Below are 13,389 nucleotides of genomic sequence, written 5' to 3'. Positions count from 1 at the left end.
CAGAGTGACCCTAGTACTGACCCAGCTGCTGGTATCACTGCAGTTTAAAAAGTGAGACACCCGCAGCCCTTCCCAGAGCACACCCCGACTGACCAGCTGTCAGTATGTGTTTGGTCTGTTTTCCAAGACAGATGCCTGGCAGATTTAAAGATTCAAATCACCAAATACATGGTGATCCCTGCCCCATTCACAGAAGGCACCGTGTATGTGCCCAGCAGATGATCCAAAGCATGGTCTTTCACCTCTAGAATTCAAAATTAAGACCTAGCAGACCACGCTAAATGAGGGGGACAGAAAGCAAAGTGTAAATAACAATTATCTTACTTAGAATTACGGAAGTAACCACTCCATGAGCTAAAAGTAGAAACTTGTTAAGAAGCATTTACCTCAAGTCACAGAAAAGGCAATAAAATACTCTAGGAAATACTGAAAGATGCTCAACCCCTACATACTGACAAGAGTTCAAATCAATCACCTGAGCTGCTGTCTTAGACACCTCACAATCATCCTCCACACTGTAGGAGACTGGAAGTTGGCAAAGAGCAAAGTGTTGGTAATACCCAGTGTGTAGGCAGACTGGGCCCACATGTTCTCCCACGTCATCTGAACAATACACAAAACACAACCTCTCTGACTCTAACCATCAGAACTGAAGTCTCCACTCTAGGAATTCCCTCAAGTACGTACCTCACGTATTTGCTCCAACATGTGGAAACAAGATATCTCCTATCCTGATCTGTATTTGTAAAATATGGGGGGAAATCTGCACATCCATCAACAGGGAAGCATTTAAGTCATCTGCCGCTCTTGCAAACAATGAATAATGCAGCCAACAAAAAGGAAATGATGGCTGTGTGCTAACTAGAAAGCTCTCCAGTATAGATTGCTGAGAGAAAAACAAACAGTATGTTTAGTGTGTGTCTCCATTTGTAAGAAATGTAAAGGGGGGTATACACACACACACACACACACACACGCATGGAATGTTTTTATAAAGAAACAGTGTTTCCTTTGGGGAGGAGAAGTAGCAGTCCAGGGATCTGATGGGGGTAGAAAACCCAACCTCCAGCTCTTGGCCTTAAGCGATCCTATTGCCTCAGTCTCCCAAGTAGCTGGAACTACAGGTGCCTGCCACAACACCCAGCTAGTTTTTAGAGATGAGGCATCACTCTTGCTCAGGCTGGTCTCGAACTCTTGAGCTCAGGTGATTCACCTGCCTTGGCCTCCCAAAGTGCTAGGATTATAGGTATGAGTCACTGCACTTGGCTCCAAAGGTGCATTCTTTGAACAGTTTGCATTTTTTTCTGTTACATACTTTTTAAGTTGATGCTTATGAGGGTAAGAAAGTCACTTGGTGCATCATTTAAAAAGCAAAAACTGGAAAAATTCACAGTATCATCAATAAGGAACTTCTGCAGCAGTTCTTTCTTGGACCCTGAGCAGCGAGCATAATTAGTTGTCTTTGTGGTGCCCCCTTCACAGCCAAGTCTACCTGCAGGGGCAGGGCATGACTGCTCATCACACATCCCAGTGAAGCCATGTCCATGCAGTTACAACTGACATACGGGCTACATCATTTTACTTTAGTTTCTCCTTTATCTTATAGTAAGGTATTACATTGATTCTTTTAAAATTATATGCTTAAGAGATTAGATATTCATTTAATTTTAGATTAATAAAATAGGAATCACAAAATATGTGTTATAAAAAGAAACATCAGGTCTTCTAGGACTGTGACTGCTGACTTTTCCTAGTCTGTTCAGGATGCTATAACAAAATACCATAAACTGGTAGCTTGCAGACGACAGGCATTTGTTTCTCACAGTTCTGGAGGCTGGGAATTCCAAGATCCAGGCACCAGCAGACACAGTGTATGGTGTGGTCCCATTTGTGTGTGTTTGTTTGTTTAACTGTTAAATTGTATTGGTAGTTGGTATACTTTCAAGTTTTATCAAACATATTATTTTTATAATTTAAAATCCTAGCTAAATGAAATTATTTTTTAAAAAAACCAAGAAGGACAGTAAGTTTTTCAGAAAATAGTATTGCCATGCATGATAGCTCAAGCCTAGCACTCTGGGAGGTCAAGGCGGGAGGACTGCTTGAGCTCAGGAGCTCGAGACCAGCCTGAGCAAGAGCGAAACCCCACCTCTACTAAAAATAGAAAAAACTAGCCAGGCATGATGATACACACCTGTAGTCTCATCTACTCAGGAGGCTGAGGCAGGAGAATTGATTGAGCCAGGAGTTTGAGGTTGTTGTGAGCTATGATACCACAGTACTCTACCCAGGGCGACAGAATGGGACTATCTCCAGAAAAAAAAAAAAAAAGAGGGAGGGAAGGAAGGAGAGGGGAGGAGGGAGGGAAGGGAGGGAAGGGAGGGAGAGAAGGGAAGGAAGGAAGGAAGGAAGACATTGCTGGGTCCCTGTTTTCTGTGAGAAATTAAGCCACCTCACTCTGGGTAATAACAGTACCCACCTTGCAGATTCATGCTGAGGACAGAATGAACTCCAGAAGCAGTGTTTGGAAACCTGCCAGGCACAGAGGTGCTACTCAGTGTCAACTGTTGTCAGGATTTGTAAAGGCTAATTTTTTTTTTTTTTTGTAGAGACAGAGTCTCACTTTATGGCCCTCGGTAGAGTGCCATGGCCTCACACAGCTCACAGCAACCTCCAACTCCGGGGCTTAAGCGATTCTCCTGCCTCAGCCTCCCGAGTAGCTGGGACTACAGGTGCCCGCCACAACGCCCAGCTATTTTTTTTGGTTGCAGTTTTGGCCGGGGCCGGGTTTGAACCCGCCACCCTCGGCATATGGGGCCGGCGCCTTACCGACTGAGCAGGCTAATTTTATATGTCGACTTGACTAGGCCATGGGGTGCCCAGACACACTACTCTGTGTGTGTCTGTGATAGCATTTCTGGGGGAAATTAATGTCTGAATGGGGAGACTAAGTAGAATATACTCTCTAACATGGGCAGGAAGGGGCTCATCTGATCAGGTGAAGGCCTGAATAGAACAAAAAGGCCAGCCCTTCTGCATGTAGGAGAAGATTCTGCCTGCCTGCCTGCCTGCCTGCCTGCCTGCAGGCTGGGAGCTAGCTCCTTCCTGCCCAGCCTGAAACATTGGCTCTTCCTGGGTCTCAAGCCTCTCAGCCTTCAGACGGGAACTACACCCTTGGCTCTCCTGCATCTCGGGTTTGCCAGCTGAGATCCAGGGCCATGTCAGCCTTCATAATGGAATGACCCAATTCTCATAACACACACACACACACACACATTCTGTTTCTCCAAAGAACCCTAATATAGGATTTATGAAATTCATTTTATTCCAGGTCTAATTACAGTTTTAATGTTTTGGCATATCATCGTTTCAGCTTGATTTGTTCAAGTTTTTCAATATTCACAAGTGAACAAGGGTCAGAGAACACAGACAAATCTCTGGCTCCAAAGTTCTCAGCACATCCAAATCCACTTGCTCAGCCCAATCCCTGCACCATGTCAGTTCCAGTCCAAGCCCCTCCAGCAGACCTCAACTGAGCAGGGTGAACAGAATACCCAGGCCAAGGCCCACACCTGGCCCCTCTGCAGCAACTGCAATTTCTTCTAATATATTCTGTATTCTAATTTATTATTTGCCAGCTTTTTAAAATGATTTGAGGTAGTCGAATTCTGTAACAGGTGACACATTTTTAAAAACTTGTTTCAAATGAAGAATTCAAACCAATTAGAATGAAGATTTTTAAAAAACAAAATGAAACACCAGGGAACTATAACCCTCAATTGTGTGTCAAGAATCTTACAAATTCATTAACTGAATTTTACAATTTATGTCAAAAACGCCGTGTGATATTCAGTCCACCCATCTCATGGTGAGGATGATCAGCTAGCAGTTGCAAAAGTCATTTCTAGCATATTTAAAAGGTTGTAAAAGTCATTTCTAGCATATTTAAAAGGCAGAGGTGAGGGTTTTTGTGTTTTTGCAAAGATCAAGTGTTAGCTCTAGAAATCAGCATAATAGGGCCCTGTCCGGCATTCCATTTGCAAAACACAAATCGACTGTTTAAATAGAGGAGATTCCACTGTGAGAAGGAGCAAAAGCCACTTCCAAATTACAAACTTAGAAAATATTTATAGTTCTCTAGATCCTAATTCATAATTTCTCACTCTGACAAAGAGAGGATATTTCACTGTCCATTCTTTACTGTTTCATTAAAACAGCCACGTAAGTGCCATTAAGATTATAAATTTTCAATGGAAAAGACATTATACTAGATGGAAACTGGTAAGATCTTAAATTTAATAAATAAAAATGTGCAAGAAGCCCACAATGTTTTATCTGAGCATGTTTTCTGAGGAAAACAACATCAAGTGTGTGGCTTAAACCAGTGCTAGAAGAGGAACACATCCTAAATCAGGTCCTTGGACGATGAGAACTCCGGGCAGGACTGCTGCCGGTCACGCCCTTCCCCAGCAGTCCTCACCATTCACACCTCTGCCCAGCTCTGAGCTCCAAGGGCAGAACCAGTCCTCAGCCATGAACACCAGCAATAAACACAAGCCCCAGCCAGCAGCTGACCCTGAATATAATCTTACTGATTTCATGAATGTTCAAAGTGTCTTTAGGCTTATTCAATAAGATTTACATGTCTTGAAACCTATAACTGACTGGAACAGGACTAGAGGAGCTCACACCTCTCAGGAATTTACTGCTTTTTGGCCCAGATAGCTTTTAGGAAACAGCACGCAGACAGAACAGAAACCAGACAGTTTATCAACCATTAGACTCTGACCAGCTCACAGGAAATGAGGAGAAACGTCAGCCCCACAGCAAGAGAGACAAGCCAGAGCAGGAGGGCTAGCAAGCTCTTCATCACTGGGGTGTGAACCAGACTCACAGAGCCAAGCAGCTAGTAAAGGACAAAAAGAAAGTGAGGGTGGAAAAAAATGTAAGAAGGGAGAGAAAAAGGGAGGGTGGTTTGGTTTTCAACTTTCGAAAAGCTCCTTGCTGACCCAGGACCAGGCTAGGCTCTAGGAAATGAGGATTAAGACACAGAATTAGAGAAATTACAGAATGAGAGTGGCCAGAGGGAGCCTTAAAGACCTTGCTTGTGGCTGCAGAGCAATTGTGAAAGGAAAAGAAGTGAGAGTCCAGGGCGCCTGGTCCCAACTCAGACCTGAGGCTCACACCCCCAGGGGTTACTTGTCTCCTCTGAGGCCAGACAAGGGAATGGGGGGGAACAGGGGATCAGGAGGACAAGGAGGTGAGGGGACAAGGGGATGGGGGACAGGGGATCAGGAGGACAAGGAGGTAAGGGGACAAGGGGATGGGGGACAGGGAATCAGGAGGACAAGGAGGTGAGGGGACAAGGGGATGGGGACACAGGGATAAGGAGGTCAAGGGGATGGGGGGACAAAGGGATGGGGACAGCAGATCAGGAGGACAAGGGGGTGAGGGATAAGGGGATGGGGGGTCAAGGGGATGACAGGACAAGGGGCTGGGAGAAAGGGGATGAGGGAGCAGCCTCTAAAGTCCCTCCACTCTGCCTGCCAGTCTTTCAGTATCACCATTTCCTTACCACATGGCCATGGACAAGCTGGCAAGCGGCGCAGAGCAAGACAGAAACAACTTCTGTGATGTTTTCTCCTTTCTGGACATACCACAAAGAAAACAAACAGCAGACACACCAGGCAAACACACTTACCACACGAGTTTGCCTGAATAAGCTTGCCTCGGCTGAGTCCTGGCAGAGACTGGGCCCTTCCAGGCTGCCCAAATTGAAAAAGCAATGCCATGTGCAGACATAAACTCCAAGTGCAATTCAGAGAAAAAAGAGATCCTCCATGAGAGCTCAGCCTGGGCACGGCCACACTCTCCAGCCTCCCTCAGCAGTTTTCTGAGTGTGCCTGTTAGGGCAAATCCTAAGTTTGTGCGCTGCCCTGGAAGCACAATGGGTTACGTAACTCTGGGCAGCCTGGGAACCCTATCGTCTCATCTTGTTAAACCACCCCAAAATGACGCACCCAACAATGTGATACCTTCAAGTTGGGGGTAGGGGAGTAGCAGGGAGAACAGGGCTTTGTGACGGGCATTTGGATTTGCCTAAAAATTACAGTGGAACAAAAAGTCTGCTGTTCATCTCTGGGCTTGCTGGGGACTGGGGGAGGAGTGTGTTGATCAGAGGCCCCATGCCAAGCGGTGTCCTGGAAGTGCACTTGGCAAACCGCTAGGAGTCCACACAGGCATTCCTGGGGACACTTAGAGAACTTTTCTCCATTTTATGTCTCCTTTCCATGACCATCTAATGAGACTTTAATCTGAGCATGTAAGCCTCGCCTGGCCGCCCATCACCTTACACAGCAGCACCTGGGTTTCCACTGCTGCTTACCAAGACCCTGCTAAACACAACAGCACGGAGCTGTCGCTCAGCTCCCCTCCAGTCCCACAGAACCTCCAGTTACCACGGCCCACAGGGTTTGAAGTTTCAGCACCGCATTCTGCTGCTTCTCTGCCCTCAGTTGTCAAGTCTGAACAAAGTGAAAGTACTCTAACAGGCTGGACGTTTCCTGGATTTCACTGGTACAGACACCACTAAAATCCCAGGGGTCAGTACACTTGCATTTTTTTATTTTTCTTTTCATTTCTACTGTTTGGACAAATGTCAATGTAGTTGGGATGTCTCCTCCTCCACCAAGTTCTCCTGGTCCACCTCTGTTCTTTCCCCTCCAAGGTTAGACCAGCACCCTCCATGGTCTCTTCCATGAGCCATGCTTATCACCTCAGTACAGGCACTTTCCACTGGCTCATCCATCTCCAGTGAGACTGAATTCCTGGGCAGCAGAGAACACACGCCCTGGAGACCCTCAGACCTGGATGCTACTCCTACCACTGAGAGATCAGTGGTCTCAGGCAAGATGCCGAATCTTTCAAGATTTAGTCCCTTCATCTGCAAAAAGAGGGTAATAGTGCTTACTTCATGGGGTTGTAATAATAATTAAATGACACAATTGATTCATCTAACAAATGTTCACTGAGCACTGGCCACATGCAGGCGCTACTTTAGTTGATGGGATTCAGGGGCATGCAAAACAGACACAGCCCTTGAGGAGTGTACAGTCTATTGCAAGTTTGGCAAACAAAATGAAAACACTGGTGCTCAGAGGATGGTCGAATAGGGGGAGAAAAATAAAGTGGAAAAGGGAAATAGGGAAAAGAGAGATGGACCACTCTTTAGGTCAGCGGTTCTCAACCTGTGGGTTGCAACAGTAGCAAAATTACAGTTATGAAATAGCAACAAAAATATTTTTATGGTTGGAGGTCACCACAACATGAGGAACTGTATTAAAGGGTTGTGGCATTAGGAAGGTTGAGAACCACTGCTTTAAGTGGTCACAAAATACATCCAATGAAATGCCACTTGGAGAAGAGATTTTTCATGAGGACATCGAGGGCTAAGGCAATCCAGGTGTGAGGGGCAGCACAAGAACAAAGGCTCTGCCACCGGAGTGCCTGGAGTGCAGGAGGATTAGGGAGCAGGCCAGCATGCTGGAGCAGAGTGGGGCAGAGGGGGAGCCCACCCCAGACCCTCAAAGACCGCTGTGAGATGGAGCTCACTGCAGGTTGGGAGGAGGGTTCTACCATGCGACTCTGTCTGAAAAGCCAATTGTCAGGAAGGGTGCAGCACAGACTGCATGGGCAGCAGCAGGAGGCCCAGCTGGGAGGCCAGTGTGATCCTCCAAGCATGTGATGAAGGCAGCTGGGACCAGGTGGCTGCTGAGGAACCAGGAGACATGGCCAAATTCTGGACATACAATGAAGATAGAGCCAACAGAACTCCTGGCAAAAAGGAGTAAAAGAAAGAAGTCATAAATGCCTCCAAGGTTTTTGGCCTGAGTAATCAGAATGATGCTCAGGACAGGGAAGGCCCCACAACAGGGGGTGGGATGGAAATCAAGAACTCGCTGTGCGCTGCGTGAGACAGAGGCACCTGTCGGGCGTCCAGGCAGAAACTCTGTGGAATGAGACAGAGATGGCTGGCCTTTGGGAGAGAGGTCCAGGCTTAGGAAAGAATAGAGGTGGCTTTTAAAACCTAGAGAGTGGCAAGACCACTTGATATGTAGACATGCACAAGACAGCAAAGGGAGGGAGGCCCAGGCCCCCACGGTCCCCAAAGCATGAAGATGAGCAGTGCATGGAGGCCCAAGGGATGGCCCTGTTTCCAGGAGGAGCGAGTGGTTGACAGTGTCAAGTATGGCTGAACAGTGAAGTAAGGCAAAGGCTGAGGACGCACCCAGGGACAGACAAGGCTGTCAGCGCTGGGGGAAGTGGGGGACGAGCCCGCCCACAGTGGGCTCAGGAGAGAACAGGGGAGAAACTGGAGAAAGCAGACAGAGGGGCAAAGACACAGGACACTGGCTTGCAGGGAACACAGGGCTGAGAAGGACTCTACTTGAGAAGGAAGGAGAATCATAGCATGTTGTTGTGCTGATAAGACAGACTTACGTTCAAGGGGGAAAGGATGACACAGTAGAGAAAGGGGAGAAACAGGAACTGTGTCCTTCAGGTGGCAGGTGAGCGGGGGCAGGACGCAGTGCACAGGTGGGGGGCGACGAGTGTGGGCCACGCCAGGGGAAGGGAGAAGAGGTGTGCAGGGCCTGGCACTGGGGCCTTCTCTGTGCCCCTCAGTAGCCAGGGAACTCCTAACACACAGTAACTGGTAACGCAGAACTATGAGAAGCTACTGGGAGCAAGTTCCCACATACTAAACTGTCACCAGGCACTACTGGAGAATGAACGCAAGAACTACAGACAAAAACGGGAAATAGGGAAAGATTTGTTAAAGGATACAAAATTACAGCTAGAAGGAGGAATACTGAGGCAAGAGAATCGCTTAAGCCCAGGAGTTGGAGGTTGCTGTGAGCTGTGATGCCACAGCACTTTACCGAGGGCCATAAAGTGAGACTCTGTCTCTACACAAAAAAAAAGAAAGGAGGAATAAGTTCTAGTGTCCTGTAGCACTGGAGATGACTATGCTTAACAATAACATATTACATAGCTTCAAACAGCTAGGATATTGAACACTCCTAACACAAAGAAATGACGTGTGTCTGAGATGATGCATATGCTACTTACCCTGAGCAGATCACTACACATTATATGTATCAACACATCACCATGTAGGTACTCCATGAATATGAACGTTCATAATTTGCCAATTTAAAAAATAATATATATAACAAACAGAGCAAACTTCTATATAAACACAACCCATTTAACCATGACTCTTGCGCTGCTGCTGTTAGGCACACCGTCCTACACCATTTCCACTGAGCCCTCTCGCACTGGGGGAAAAAACAAGCAAGAGCTCTAATGCCAAATGCGTGCGTAGCAGATGCTGTCAGGGACCTGGGAGGTGATCATCCTGCTCCGGAGACACTGGGAAGGTATGGATGACACAGGTATCTATTATAAAAACCAACATCTGTGCCAACCTGATGGTGTACAAAGGGCATTGCATGTGGTTCTCCATTTTTGACAACACGTGTTACTTTCATTATACCTATCTAATCTGTGAAGAAACTGAACTTCAGAGAGAGGAAGAAGGGGCTGAAGTACACTGGCATGCTGCTCAGGGCTCAATGTTACTGTCTTTAACCTTCACGACAATTCTGGGAGCTGGTATCTACATCTCAGACAGGTGAGTGACTGACACAAGTCACAGAATGATTCACCAGCAAAACAGGCTCTGGATGGGAGGTCTCACAATCCCAAAGCTCAGACTCTTTTTGCCCTTTGGAGGCTCCACCCCACATCCTTCCCCCAGACTTGTTCCTGTAGCTGCATCCCTTCCCCAGTCCTCACTGACCACAGCCCTCCACCCTCCTCCCCCTCCGGGGAAGGGCCCCCATACCGGTAATGGTGCAGGCATCCCGGTACCCTCTGGAGCTGGGAGCATCTTCCACAGCCTCACTTATATAGTGTTCCTCGGGGATGCCCGGGCTGCAGGCTAGGACTGCATGGTTGCACACCTCTGAAGGGGGCACAGAGCTGGCCAAAGTGTCGTCGTGCAGAGCTGTGGCGTCCAGCTTGGCAGGTTTCACAGGGAGGTGCCCACTGCCATCGGGGGCCCCACTGCCGGAGTCTGGGGCAGTTGGGCAGGTAGTCCCCAATAGGTCTGGTGCACCGGCAGGGGCTCCTCACAGGGAATCTACAGAACAATCCAGAGAGAAGGGCACAGTTACTCAGGGTCTATGAATAAGCCTGAACAACTCTTTAAAAAACAAGGGTCCTGGTTCCATACAAAATGAAGAATTTTTTTTCCAAATCTTGAAAGTATGGTGTTGGGATTTTAATGGGATTGCATTGAATTATTCAGCCACTAAAAAAGATGGAGACTATGCAACTTTTGTACTAACTTGGATGGAGGTGGAACACATTATTCTTAGTAAAGCATCACGAGAATGGAGAAGCAAGAATTCAATGTACTCAATTTTGATATAAGGACAATTGATGACCTAGTACACGGTGGGGAGTGGGGGAATGGGAGAACGAAGAGAAGGAAGGAGGGAGGATACACCTGTGTTTCATTCAACTAATCACCAATAGACCAAAATACGGAGCACATGGCTTCACTTTCTTATTGAAACTTGCCCTGAAGCAGGTCTATGCAAAACATTAACCAGACCGATGCTAGAATGATGATGCTTAACCTGCAACAAGGACATCCAGGAGGCCTGGCAACCACATCGTGTGTGAGAACAGCTGTGCATTGACATTCCAGGGAAGACAAAAACCGATGTATACCTACAGGGTTTGAGGTAATGTCTTATTTGTATATTGAATCACATAAGATGTGGTTTTTCTCTCAAATTCTTCAAACCATGATATTTTCTCAACTCTCCAAGAATGTTAAGGAGTGCCTCTACCTTAAGCTATAGCAAGCAATCAGGAGACTCCTTTCATACTTTGATGAAAACTACCTATTTAATATCTGACTGGAATTAAAAATGACTGCTGGAAAAGGAATGGTGAGTGACACTGGCTGCTGAGAACCCCACTCTGCCCCACCAATAGCAAACCTACATGGAGGTGATTTCCCCACATGTTTCAGGACAGCACTGCTGCCTCCCCTCCCAGCCCATCACCTCCACACACACATCTACATGTCTACACACAGACACACATGCAACATGTCAAATCGGAGCTCAGTGAACAAGGCAGGAAACTTACAAAAGAGCCTTTAGCACAAGACCTCTCTAAGTGTGGTCTGAGAATGCCTGGGTTCCTCACGATGGACACAAAGGGTCCGCAAAGTCCAAACTAAGACACTATTACCCTCATTGTTTCACTGAGGTACAGTGGAATTTTCTAGAGACTACATGACTTATGATGATGCCATTTCTCCAAAGGCTAATAGAATTTGTGCTTTGGTATCTCTGCAGTTTAAGATCTTACGTTTTGATTTCTAACACGATATGTATGAATCAATATAACCATGTACACAAAAGCTTCTTCGCATGCTCAATAACTAAGGAGTCCTGAGACCACAAAGAGAAACTAAAAAAAAAAAGGGTTGAGAACCACTGCTCTAATAAATAATGCATTATAGTTCATTGTGAAGTTAGCAGACATTATACTGAACACGGTATACACTCAGTTCTGAAAGAAAACTACAGCCCTGAATCTGTGGCATTTTTCCTCAACTAGAGTTTATTTACCAAAATACACCAAGAGTTCCTACTACAGGTTGAGTATCCCTTATCTGAAATGCTTGGGACCAAAAGCATTTCAAAATTGAGATTTTGGAATATTGGCATTAAACTTACCAATTGAGCATCCCTAATCCAAAAATCTGAAATGCAAAGTTCTCCAGTAAGTTTTTGGATTTCAGATTTGGGATACTTAGTCTGTATAAATGAACTGGGCCCAAGTGATAAACTTCCTGCCCTCATTAAAACAGGCAAATAAATATAAAAATGGGAAGTAGGTGAATGGGAGCCTGTGTATCCCTGGTGAAAAGGAAATGTAACACGAGAAGACTGGAAACTTTAGAAATTTCTGGAAGACAACACGTAGACAAAACTGGACTGTTGTATCTAGTCAGTGACTCGAATGCAGACAGATGGATAAGCTGCCCCACAAAAATTCCCAAGCAGAACCCAAAAACATTCCACGTACCAGAGGCATGAGGGGGGTGGACTAGAAGACCCCTAAAAGTTCTCAGTAGTGGGCGGCGCCTGTGGCTCAAGGAGTAGGGCGCTGGTCCCGTATGCTGCAGGTGGTGGGTTCAAACCCAGCCCCGGCCAAAAACCACAAAAAAAAAAAAAAAAAAAAAAAAAAGTTCTCAGTAGTAATCAAGGAGCCAGGATGGAAATTCACAGGATGAGAATTCAATGGGCGATGTCAAGGAAAGCTGGGCACCGCCACCGCCCAAGGAGGCCTCTACAGGCTGCTGAAGTTCTGATTCTTGGTCTGGATGCTGACGTGGTAACTACCATTGGTGCACAAAAATCCAGAAAGCTGCATTCTTCTAATCTATACACTTTGTTTGTACATATAGTTCAATAAGCTGGCGAGAACAGATTCATGAATACAGACACTGAATCTGTGAATTAGCCTAAAATGTCATCCCTAAACTAAGAAGATAAAAAAGGCACACTGATGCGAGTCCCAGAAAAGCCAATAAAAGTATAAGATGAGGGCGGCGCCTGTGGCTCAAGGAGTAGGGCGCCGGTCCCATATGCCGGAGGTGGCGGGTTCAAACCCAGCCCCGGCCAAAAAAAAATCACAAAAAAAAAAAAAAAAAAAAAAAAAGTATAAGATGAAAAAGAGCAAAGTATATAAAAACACTAATTTTTAAATGATCTTCTAGAGCCAAAGACTTACACCTTTAAATCAAAAGGTTCTACAACAAGGCTCAGACAAAATTAATGGAAAAAATACTCCTAAATATAATCTAGTAAAAAATTTAAATTCCAAAGATAAAAATCTAACAAACACGAAGATCAGAGATAAAAAGAGACTCCCTATCTTTATATGCCACGCCAGTGGCCAGTGAAATAGGTTTCTTAAAAATTTAAGTGATAAACAGTCATGTAAGACTCTGACAGCCAAGTAAACTATTACAGTCTCAAAACACACTCAAACAATATTGTTGATATGAGGGGCTCCAAGTATGCTCTCCACACCTCATGGGCTCTCACTATCAGGTTGACATAAAGAACTTAAAGGTGGAAAAAAAAAAAAAAAGAAGGATGTAAAGGTTGAGGAAGACATGATAAAGTAAAAAAAGTACTTTTTGCAAAGTCTAGGCTGGGCACTGTAGCTCAGTGGTTGGAGTGCTGGGTTTGAAACTTGCCTGGGCCTGCTTACTTAAAAAAATAATAATAAAAA

At 45.7% G+C, this 13,389-nt stretch overlaps 1 protein-coding gene across 9 annotated transcripts in view; it reads right to left on the bottom strand.

Annotated features, from left to right (window-relative positions):
- TRAK1 (trafficking kinesin protein 1) overlaps nt 1-13,389 on the bottom strand; it is a 195,329-nt gene that overhangs the window by 119,573 nt on the left and 62,367 nt on the right. For 4 of the 9 annotated variants that reach the window (XM_053598666.1, XM_053598665.1, XM_053598671.1 and 1 more), the window contains exon 2: nt 9,908-10,204. Coding sequence is in view for 5 of the 9 variants with exons in the window: in XM_053598658.1 (XP_053454633.1) it covers nt 5,702-5,792 (91 nt within the window). In the remaining 4 variants the exon portion in view is untranslated. Of the gene's footprint in view, nt 1-5,701; nt 6,005-9,907; nt 10,205-13,389 lie in introns of those variants that run through there. The other 5 variants (XM_053598660.1, XM_053598659.1, XM_053598658.1 and 2 more) reach the window with 4 other exon arrangements.

Source organism: Nycticebus coucang, chromosome 8 (genome assembly GCF_027406575.1).
Source record: "Nycticebus coucang isolate mNycCou1 chromosome 8, mNycCou1.pri, whole genome shotgun sequence".
NCBI classification, from domain to species: domain Eukaryota; kingdom Metazoa; phylum Chordata; class Mammalia; order Primates; family Lorisidae; genus Nycticebus; species Nycticebus coucang.
Note: the sequence above shows the minus strand (reverse complement) of the source record. Positions and strands in the feature narration are given on the sequence as shown.